The sequence below is a fragment of the Rhagoletis pomonella genome, unplaced genomic scaffold, assembly GCF_013731165.1.
Source record: "Rhagoletis pomonella isolate Grant_MI unplaced genomic scaffold, Rhpom_1.0 Rhpom_scaffold_00001, whole genome shotgun sequence".
Classification (NCBI taxonomy): Eukaryota; Metazoa; Arthropoda; class Insecta; order Diptera; family Tephritidae; genus Rhagoletis; species Rhagoletis pomonella.
Window position 1 is genome coordinate 28,393,909 of NW_023458555.1, and position 12,127 is coordinate 28,406,035.

The following is a 12,127-nucleotide window of genomic DNA, read 5'->3' on the forward strand; positions in this document are numbered from 1 at the left end:
TGCGTCTATAAGAATGTGGCATATTCATAGTCGAACGGCAAGGCTGATCTGGATTAACGGCGCAGTTGATTTGATCAAAATTTTACCCTGAAAAATATCGATTAGTGGTATGGAGATACTACTCGATGGTTAGCGGTTAGTCGAATTATACATCCATGAATATACTTTGAATTCGAGCGGTCTAACGAATTATTGCGGTCGACTATCAAACTATAAAAAAGTTGCTAATCGATTTAAAACAGAGCTGTAGTGTCGAAGCCTTGTTACTCAGCTTATCTTAGAAACGTAGATGTACATAAATTAACAATTGGCACACTACAAATATAACTTCACTCCAGTCACCTTCCGAGATGCCTACTGCGATTTTCCCTATATTTCACTACCATTGCTTGGAAATCCGGAAATCCGTCTTAGTTTCTGCCTTCGAAAGGTAGGGCTGTTGGAATATCGAACACTTCAGCGATGAGGGACAACCATATTAGATCGCTATTAATAAACGGACTGATCCGCCGACAAAAGAGTCGTAGGTCTACTGCCAAGGCGTAAACTCAATTAGTTTGCGAGTGGTTTTCTTTACAGATAAAAAAATCGAGCCCTCTGACTTCCAAAAGAGTGATGTTGATTATCTCGTAAATTAAATGAAGGCGCATTCCTATCTTGACATTAAGCACCTTCGTTGAAGCAGTTTGGTCATGTGGCACTGAGTCTGGCAATGCAAAAGTGCTTTTCTTAAAAGTAGTGCGCCTCCAGTTTTCCTTTTTTGAATAGGGAAAATGCTCAGTAGAAGGATCCAGAAACGGAAGAACCCAAAAATGTCATCTTTGGAGTAGTCAAAAACAATGTTTATTTGTTGCTTTCATCCATGCTATTTGAACGATTTATATGTTAGTCTTCTTAAGGGTTTGATGGAAGTTCCATTTATTGCACAAATACTCGCAACTTTTTTTTGAGTTGCGAGATGGCATTTCAAGGGCCCGTTCCGACAACATCCCGGCCTACGATTTACAGCACTCATTCCATATCTTGCGTAAGAAGTTCAATAAAAGATTTTATTATGGTCAAAGCGATAGAAAGTCCAATCCTGAATATTTTCAAAGTTAAAGAGTTAAAAATTGAAAAGCTGTGTCGAGTTTTTTTTTTATTTTACACAATAATTACGTGCTATGTATGTATATCTTTCCCGGCAAACAAGAACTTCAAAGTCAAAGTCGTTTTACGTGTGTCTTTCTGCTCTCCTCTTTGCTGGAATCTTTAGTCCAACAGATTTTCGCCAACTAAATGATTTTAACATAATTTCTATCATGCTTATTATTTTACAATCTATTTGTTTTCTTTTGTTTTGGTTTCCTTAGAACTTCGCCTTGGATATCCAGTCTGTATATCTGCAAGAGCCATTACAATGTATTGAAGTGCAATGGGGTTCGGCATACATCGGCAGCAGATGGGGCAACATATTTACATATGACATTGCGGTAAGTTAAAACAAAAAGAAAATGCTTTACTTATTTTACACCACTTTTTATTAAAAATAAAATATATATGTATGTATATTATTGGCGCTTACACATTTGCTAGGGCTTGGCCGAGCTTCTCTTCTCCTCCGATTTGTGGTGTGCGCCTTGATTGTTGTCACACAAAGATGAGGTACCTACAGTTTTACACCGCCTGCGGTCGAACCAGTCGACCAAAAATGTTTATTCATGTAAAAAAATGTGTATACAGTATTGACCAATACAACAGCACCCCCATTTCAAAGTGATATTGTTTGCCAATAGTGTTTACTCATTTATTTTTAGGAATTTTCAATTAAAATACAGTCCATCCTCTAACAAAACCCATATAAACCCAAGTTTAAAACTTTGTAGAAAACTACAAAAAATTTATAAATGGCCAGATCTGTTATGTAACAGAACATGTTGGTTCTTTCAGTCGGTGCTTACTCGAAGACAGTGGAACGCCTGCATCGAGCGTAGAGTTTGCTGAACGTAGTTCACTTTCCCCCCTCGCCAGCTCGACAGCCGCGCAGTTTGCCGGTATTCCACTGTGCCGGGGTACCCATACCACGTTAATGGTGACTTTTGCGGCAAGCTCGTTTAGGGTACTTCTGCATTCGGCAACCATTTTTGAGGAAGTGTTACTGCACTGTAAAGATTTAATAGCAGCTTGGCTGTCAGAATAAATAGTGACGAATTGTAGACAATTTGTGTAACTTTTAATCCATAGGGCCTCCCTTATGGCGAGCGTTCTTTGGAGTAGATTCCGCTTCCAACTTTATTGTCGAGCTTTGACTCGTCCGTAATGATAGTAGATTCTGGATCTAAGTCCGAGCGGTTTACCCAGTCGCTTCTGTCTGGAATTCTGGTAGAAAACCTATTTGCGAAGCAGAGATGTGGACTAATGTAATCCAGCTTATGTAGGGTTGCTGGAATGGTGACCAGAATTTTTAAGTGACCGAACCTAAGGTCTCTCTATCTATGAGCTGCATTCAGTCTAGTTGTGTTGCAGCTGGCCTGATATCTAACGTAAAGATCGGTAGGGAGTCTCAAGAGCCCTACTGGGAGTAGAGGGCAGGGCACCCGTGATTAACATGGTTACCGCCCTTTGCACTTGGTCCAATACGTCTCTGTAAGTGGATTTTTCTAGAGCCGGTCACCATACGACTATCCCATAGAAAAGGATGGGTCGGACGGATGGTTTCAGACCCCATCGTTTCCCTACCGCTGCCTTATAGGCGTAGAGGGCGGTAATGGCCTTCCTGGATCGTTCCGTAAGGTTCCGCTTCCAGTCCAACTTCCTGTCGAGAATTAAACCGAGGTATTTAACCTCGTTAAAGAGTGTAAGTCCCATCCCGTTGAGGGAGGGGGGCTGAAATGACGGTCTTATATTTCCTCGTAAATAGTATCATTTCGGTCTTGGTGGGATTGACTTTAAGTCCACACTCCCTCGACCAGCTGTTCACGAGACAGAGAGCGATCTGCAAAAGTTCGCTTAGCGTTTGGAGATGCTTGCCCGTTGCTGTGAGTGCAATGTCGTCGGCATACGCTACGACGTGACAGCTTGTACTCTGCAGTCTCATCAAAATTGAGTTTACTCTAAGGTTGCAGAATGGGGTCGAGAGAACTCCTGCTTGAGGAGTACAGGCATGTTGGGGAGAATAGGCATGTTGACACTCCGACACGTCCTCAGAAGAAAGGCGCTGTCTGATATGTGCGTCAAGAAGGCTTTCTAGAGTTTTAAGAAGAAAGGACGTTAGGCTTATTGGCCTGAAGTCATTGGGTTTGACGTGAGAGACCCTTCCACATTTTAGTCTAACAACGTGCAAGTTTCAAGTGGCTAAAAATTACCGCTGATTTTTTAGAATTTTTTTCGTCGAAGGTGTTGCGGGTGGGACACAAAAAATTAGAAAAAAATTTTATTTTAAAAAAGCGATGCATTTTTTGGGCGTATAATTATTACATAGATAGTAGTTTTTTCCCTATATAGAATACATAGAAAACTTTGAGCGCTTTGAGTGGCCTCTAAATATTTTTTGATTTCAAAATAAAAAATAGGGACATATTTTTTCGATATAGAACAATTCTAGAGGGCGAAGGGTTTAAAATTCTGACTTTACTTTTCCACATAAATTTTTGTGCCATCCGAATGTGCATGGAAATAGTTAAAAATCAATATTTTTACCAGAAAACTCTGTTTTTCCCAATAGTAATACCCAACCGTTTATTTAACCATTTTTTCATCGCAACTATAATTTATAGGTCCGCCAAAAAATACAATGGGGTGACCAATAAAAAATCGTTAGTATTAAAAAATGATTAAATAAACAATTGGGTATTATTATTGAAAGTCTCCTGAAGAGAACACGAGTCTTCCGATCGAAAAAAATTGATTTTCGAGAATTCTATACTATTTCTCCGAAAAATTTTATTTTCCCATATAAAAATACATGGAAAACTTTGAGCGCTTTGAGCGACCTCTAAATATTTTTTGATTTCAAAATAAAAAAATAGGGTTATGCTTTTTTCGATATAGGACAATTCTAGAGGGTGAGGGCATTAAAATTCCGACTCTACTTTTCTTACTTTTTTTTGAAGGACTTTGAAATTTGAAAAATATAATTACTCAAAAAATTATTTTAAAAAAATCAGTGCAATGTAGAAAAACATTTTAACTATCAAATTGAAGAGAAAATTATGTAGAATTAAAGCCGATTAAATTTTTTGGTGCATAAGAACGATTAGGTACTAAAAATGTCATTTTCACATTTTATCATTGAATATCCTTGAAATTTTACAATAATTATTTTCTGAAAAATTATATGTTAATGACTAATATGCACTCGACTACATCCTCGAATTTCGTCCTTCTAACTTTATTCGCTTAAAAAAATAAAACTAATTAAAGGACACTTTCATTACCTATTCGTCCTTGCGAATCAAAAAATTTTAATTTTTTTTTTAATTTGACAGAATTTTCTCTTTGATTTGTTGTCCATACTGTTTTTCCACATTGGAATGAATTTTTTAAATAATTTTTGGAATTAATCATATCTTTGAAACTACAAGGTCCTTTAAAAAAAACCGAACGTCATGGAGAAAAACTAAAAACGCAGTTTTGCTATATTTGGCCCACAGTTTCGTGAGTATATTGATTGTTTCATGTGTTTCAAAATTTCTATATTTTTGTCGCACAGTATAATAGATACATGCAGCACAGGATTTCTTTTATAACTTTAGTATAAAACGGGATTTAGATTATATTTGGATGGGATTTTATTAACCCAGTTACTGGCAACACTGGACATCTTAGCACTAATTAACAATTGCAATTTTATATTTAACTAACTGTGTTTACACCAAATCGCTCGTTTTATGGAATAATGTTATGATAAAAAATGTTATGAAAAAAAAAATTCATTTAAGTAAGCAGAAATGGCCGTCGGAAGTTTTTCTTCCTGTGTAAAAAAATTATTTTGTGATGTCTTAGAATTCCGTTCCTAAGAAAATAATTCATCCTTCTTACGACTTTTCTCATTTTCACTTCGTTTAGCAATTATAACAAGAAAAGAATCACTTTGACAGCGATTGAAACCAAAGCAAGCTTTAAGGCTCGCAGTTTTTATTTTTTGAATTATGACGTTGTTTCAGCAAACGAGCAATATACATACGTGTCCCGTTCTACCGCAATAACATGTTAAGTGCAATGGACTATCCGTCTAGACAATGCCACATGGAATTTTTAATTGAACTCACACCTTTTCTAAATGTAGTGTTTTATAATACAGCTTTGAAAAATTTGCTGTCTTGTTTTTTTTTATTTGTTTATAATTTTTGTCCTTTTCGCTCTCTGCCAATTCCCTATTCGATACTTCTTCCAATACATTAATGTAATTTGGTTGGTATGCGAAAGACATAAGTTTCGATTGGTAATTTATTGCTGTGACGTGCTTATAATTTTCATTTTGTATTTGCCATTATTTTGTTTGGATTGCTACTTATTTTTTTTATTAGCCGCCATAGTAATTTCTGGAATTTTTGATTATATCTATACACGTAAAGTAGCGTGCATGTGCAACAACACCCCTAAATTCAAGGCAGTCAGTTGCATTAAAAGCATAAACAGAGAACTGCTTTTTGGCACACCCATTTTGCAGCAAAGAAATTACAGCCTTAGCTTGCCATCATGGGAGTATATCTAACTATTTACTAAGTTAAATCTAAGCTACATTTAGCCCAACCCATATTGCAAGGGCGTTGCAGCGCAGAACTATGTAACGGTACAGCTTTACGTATGTTTTCTATTTATGTATATAGTTTATTTATCATTTTGGATGTGCGCTTTGTCTATGCAAACTAAAATGGCGTCTCTATTCTATGCTTGCATTTGCAACAACTACATAACTATTGCAACAAAACAAAGAGTCACCACCATTACGAAAACGTACATACATACATATATATTTGGACAATGCATTTGAGCGCATCCCAGCCACATCCCTACATTGCATTGGCAAGTTTTCTTATTCACAACGCTACTTCAACTTCGAAGAGAGAGAGCGCCTTGGCCGATGACAATGCGCTCCAGTCCGATGCCTTTCTTTCACTCTCTCCTCATTGCATTGTCACATAGTGGAAGCGCCTAGACGTTTCTTCTTGTGCGCATGGCAAAAATTTGCTGGCGTTAACTTGCACTTGTGCTTGTGAGAAATGCAATACTTTTATACAAAAAAAAAACAGGAGAAAAAATAAATAACTACATAGGGACATATTATAATGCCACTATATTTCTATCAAAACAAATTGCACACGAACTCGGCTACGCCCTATACCCCCTCTGTACAATCTATATATGTATGTAAGTATATATGTACATATGATGTAGGTATATAAGCTGCTTCGCTTGCATCTGGACAACGCAACACAACTCTTTGCTTATGCTTTGCTATATTTATTTTGCTTTATTTTGTTGACTCTTCGCTTGAATCTGGAAAATTCGGTTGTGGGTGTTTTCCTACATTTTCATTGGCTGGTTCAAGCGAATCAGATTGCTTGCATACTGCAGTTGCTATTACTATATTTTCTTAAGGATTTCCACTGTAACCACTAAATAAACACAATGCTAGGCGGGCGGGTCCTTGCAACAATATCGAGGCGTTTTTTTCTCTAACTGCAGTTTCGTTGTTTATCTATATAAATGGCTGCTTTGTTGATTACTAAACAACTATGTATATGAGAAGTATAAAACATTTACACAAATATTCACTCGATTATAAAACGAGTGTTAGAATAGGAAGGCATTATTTGAAAAATAATAAGTTTTTGCGATTTTTTTTTTTTACTTTTTATTTGGTGTACATTTTATTTCTCCCCACCCCTTGCGCAATCATTTGTTCCAAATAATAAACATTAACAAGTCAACGGATACACCTAAATACATACATATAGGGCGTGCTACTCGTATTTACGGTTACGCCTTTTAGGGTTTGAATTTTATCCAAAAATAATAAAAAAAACCTAAAATTAATCAAGTCCTTTGTTTGTTGCATATTAGGTCCACCTTCTTCTTGAGCGCCGCCTACGAATGGCAAATGGTTCCTTATGAGAAGTTAGAAAAACTTTTTATATAATTTTTTGATTTTGCGCGGAATAGAAATCAGATATGCCTCCGACCGATTGCACCGGCACACAAAAAAACTGCTTTTGTGCTTTTAACTAGACCCACCTACCGACATTTATTTCGACCCATTGAATTCGATTCTGAGGCCCCTTTGACTCGTATACTCTCAAAATTTCGAGTAAATTGCGAATAACCGAATTACCTTTTTTCTGCTAAGATAACTACCGTGATTTAGCTTTCCTTGATTCTATATATACACATATGATATTCCCTTTTCGGGATAATTTACCTTTAATTGAGTGACTATTAGAGTCCGACCAATTAATCGGCATCGGCCATTCTTGGCCAATTCTTAGCCGATTATTTTTACTTTTTTCGTACTTCATTCCATGGTATTTATTTTTTACTTTTTTAATTCCTTTAAGTCTTTAAATATTTATGCATCCGAGCTCTCCTGTCATAAATGTGTTCTCATGTTTCGTTTTCATGATGTGCGGTGGCGATAATTTAAATAGGGATGACACATTTTAGCAAGTTTTGGCTATTTTTCTTTGTTTAAAAAATGTTTTCATTTTTTATGAAAATATAGCTTACTATCTAAACAAAACCCTGTAATATGACGATGGGTGGACGATCAATTTATTGAATTTAATAGTGTTTTGTATTTTAGGCTATTTGATCAAGTAAATTCCTGTGCAAGAAAAATACTATTTTCTTCACTTTCCAGCCCGACGTCTCGCTGACCTTCTCAGCATCTACAGGGGCGATTTCTTTAATGCGACACATCGTACACAAATAAGTGAACAGATTCTTTGATGATTATCGTTTTTGGAATGTTATTTAGTTATTTGTTTATGTTCTTCTTTTGTTATTATTAAAATTTATTTAAAGCATTTGTTCTTGAATGAATTTACATATCGTCGGTCCCTACGAAGAGTAGCACATTTCACTATTCGCGTAGAAGACTAGCACATTTCATTATTCGCGTCGAAAAGTAGCACATTTCAGAATTTTGCGTGGAAGAGTAGAACATTTCAGAATTTTACGTGGAAGACTAGCACATTTCAGATTTTTGCGTGGAAGAGTAGCACATTTCACTATTTGCGTGAAAGACTAGCACATTTAAGGTTTAAACTAAATCATAAAAGCATAATTTATATTGGAAATTCAAGTGCTTATTTTATATTTCTATAATTCTATTATAAAATTCATGAAATTCAGACGGTATATAGCGTTTAGTGATCATTTGCCGAAGATCATCCACTTTTCTTTTTTTAAAGGCATTTTTCCCCTTTAAGCTTTATGCAATTCACATTGGTTTATGGTTCACCATTGAAATTTTGTTTTCAGTATGTTCAATTTCAACTAAAATAAAGTTAATTTAAAAAAAACATGTAAACCCACGCTTAAAATTTTGTAGAAATCTAAAAAAAAAAATCAACTAATTTTCATTCAAATTTCAAATTTATTTACTCAGAAGTGTTAAAATTTTTTTGAGTATGAAGCTTTATAGCCGATTCAATTTTAGTGTGATAATGTGCAAGGTTCAAGAGCCTTAAAACCTTTGATTCTTTTTGTCGCATTCCCTACCATATAACGAATAAACACAATTTATTTTTATATTGAAGAAACCCGCAACAACGGAAATTTTTAGCCTCTTGAAACTTGCACATTATTGCAATAAAATTGAAAGGGCTTTAAATCTATATACTCAAAAAATTCTGAGAAAATAATTTTCACATTTGGATGAACATTTTTAGATTTTTTTAGTTTTCTACAAAGTTTTAAATTTGGATTTATATGGACTTCTTCAGAGAAAGAACTTTATTTTAATGAAAATTCTTAAAAATTCATTTATTTATTAAGTGAAAAACAATATCAATTTGAAATGAGGTGCTCTTGATATTAGGGTGGTCCAAAACAGTAAAGTCGGAATTGTAATGCTCTCACCTTCTAGAATTGTTCTATATAGAAAAAAGTGTACCCCTATTTTTTTATTTTAAAATCAAAAAATATTTAGAGGTCGCTCAAAGCGCTCAAAGTTTTCCATGTATTTTTATATAGGGAAAAACAAGTTTTCGTAGAAATGGTATAGAATTCTTGAAAATCAATATTTTTCGATCGGAAAACTCTGGTTCTCTTCAGTAGACTTACAATAATAATACCCAAGTATTTATTTAACCATTTTTTAATACTAACGATTTTTTATTTGTCCGCCCATTCCAATTTTCGGGGTTTTTGTGGGTTTTTGGCGGTTCTACAAATTATAGTTGCGATGAAAAAATGGTTAAATAAACATTTGGGTATTATTATTGGGAATCCTGCAGATGAGAAGAGTTTTCCGATAGAAAAATATTAGTTTTTTTGAATTCCAAACCATTTACTCGATTAAACTCTCAGCTTAGTCGAGGAGAAATAATTATAACATACATGTATGTTTGGTTTTTGTACGGCTGCTAGTACCACTTTATGTGAATTCGCTACTCTTCTACGCGAGAATCTGAAATGTGCTACTCTTCCACGTAAAATTCTGAAATGTGCTACTTTTCGACGCGAATAATGAAACGTGCTAGTCTTCCACGGTAATTTGAGATGTGCTACTCTTCGTTGGGAGCGACGATATATCGAGCCCTAACCGCCAAAATAACGTAAGCGATATTTTTTTCAAAATTTTCTTTTTGATGCAGAAATATTCCTAGAGCATCTAGATACATTTCTGCATCAAAAAGAAAATTTTGAAAAAAATATCGCTTACGTTATTTTGGCGGTTAGGGCTCGATATTCAGGTAGTTTTTTTAAGGAATTGTCATCGGCCGATTCTTTGCACTACACCCGATTAATCGGTCATAAATTGGGGATCGTTCGGACTCTAGTGACTATAGCCCAACCGTTTATCCAAATTAAACAAAGTGGGTATCAAAGAAAAAGGACTAAAATAGCCTTCAAACTGAAATATCTTTTGAAAAATATTTATATAAAAATTTTTTTTTAATTACCATAGAACAAACCGTGGGTAAAGATAAAAAATATATATAAATAAGTGGTAACCTTCGTTTAGATATTTTTGGTTGAAAGCTATTTCAGTTTTCTTTCATTTTATACTAAATTTATTTAATTTGAATAAGCGGTTTGTTTTTTATTAGGAAATTACTTTTATTTCGGCCTTAAAAATATTTGGCCAAGTTTAAGTGTTATTACTGGACTAAAAAAAATAAAAGTCCGGCTTTTTCAGGTATTGGACTTTTTCCTAAAAAAGTTCAAAAATAAAAAGAATCCTGGATTCTTGTCCAGGAAGTCCTTGGATCAAAGGAACATTTATTGCTTTGTTCTACGACAATATTTTGCCCGGACTTTTATAACATCGAAAAAAAACTTTTATTGTCCCTGGTTAAAAACTTTACGACATACGATACTTACGAGACCTTGTGAGCCAGTTAATTGAATGTAAAATGGGAGCTTGATTTTTTTCCTATTTAATTGGAGAATTCCCAAATATAACTCATTGGGTGATTTAAAAAATGTGTTTGTTTCAAGAGTTTTGTGATCTTTTTTTTTACATGAATGCAAAAATTTGCAAACAAATTTTCAACAATTTGGATCCAGTATTTACGGGTATATCGTAGTTTTAGCACAAACTTTTGTTTTTGCAAAATTGGTTAAATAATATCGGCGCTTAAAATACTCGTGTTATTTTAATTATCAAGAGAATTCGAAATTTTTTATTGAAAAAATGTTTTTGTGAATACTTACTGTAAAAACTGCCTTTAAAAATTCGATTAATAGATTATTTTTCAATAATTGCAATTAATTTTTTTGGCTTGTGACTAATCATGATTAATTAATATTAATATTTTTTCGTCATCCGTAGTAGCGTCTCGTTGTTATCCAGCGTCATTTCAATATCGTTGAATGAATTCGAAATGATACTTTCCATGTATGTACCTATTTTGAGTTTTAGAGTCGTAAATAAGCATTTTCAAACGAATAAAGTATAATGGGGGATCGAAGCCCCGTATCTCCAAAGGAATTTTTTTTAATTTTTTTTCTTTTATTAGGCGCTTATAACTAGAACAGAGTAATGATATAAAAACCACTATATTCCGGTGAAATATTGCATTTTTCAAAATTACACTTCAATTAACTTTTCCCGAATTTTGTTTTATGTTTTCCAAATAATGCGGTTTTTCGAATCCTTTAAAATATGCATTCTGATACTTTTCCAGTTTTATTGAATATAGTTAGTTTAAGCGAAATTCCACAAAGGGAAATATGCAATAGTCATAAAAACTTTCTTCCCTCTTCCACAGTCTAACAACCTCAACAGCGCCTCGGTCTCATCGTCGGATACTTCAATTACCGCCATCAAAGCAACAAAGGAGGGACCACGTCGAATACTCGTAGTGGCCTCTAAATCTAAGGAAGTGCAAATTCGTGATGCATCCTCTGGGCTTCTATTACGCACAATAACCATGCCCGAACCACTGAAGGCTTATAGCTTGCTATTGGATGATGGCAAAATCTTTTGTAGTACACAACGTAGCAATATATTGAAATTGGATTTCACAGTAAGTTAATACATAATACAAAACAAAACAAACAAAAAATATCACAAAACTAAAAAAATAATTATTCTCCTACAGACCGGTCAACACTTATCTACATTGTATTGTGGTACTGGCGCTGTTTCCATGCGTCTATACCAAAATAAATTCCTGCTGATCAGTTCATTTGATGGCTTTGTCTATGCGATTGATAAGGCGAAAGAGCGTCCATGTGGGCGTTTTGCCGGCTGCTCCGGCAGCGTATTAACTTTAACAGTGGCGAGTAATAAGGTGATTCACGATATACATACATATTTTTTGGGTTAGTTTAGCAAGCTTACGTTTGAATCGTATTTTCTATATTTCAGATAATCTTAACTGCTAAGGACAAAACTTTGAGAGTTATTGAACTACCAAAAAATTTGTGTGCTAAACGAAAATAAGGCATTTAGAATTTGTTTTAAAAATAATAC

General features: G+C 34.5%; 1 protein-coding gene across 1 annotated transcript in view; it reads left to right on the forward strand.

Moving 5' to 3' along the window:
- Nucleotides 1-12,127, forward strand: part of LOC118741950 (serine-rich adhesin for platelets) — a 52,271-nt gene that overhangs the window by 39,904 nt on the left and 240 nt on the right. The window contains exons 4-7 of the mRNA XM_036473919.1: nt 1,353-1,472; nt 11,421-11,678; nt 11,754-11,945; nt 12,023-12,098. Of these exons, the coding sequence (XP_036329812.1) occupies nt 1,353-1,472; nt 11,421-11,678; nt 11,754-11,945; nt 12,023-12,097 (645 nt within the window). The 3' untranslated portion in view covers nt 12,098. The remainder of the gene's footprint in view (nt 1-1,352; nt 1,473-11,420; nt 11,679-11,753; nt 11,946-12,022; nt 12,099-12,127) is intronic.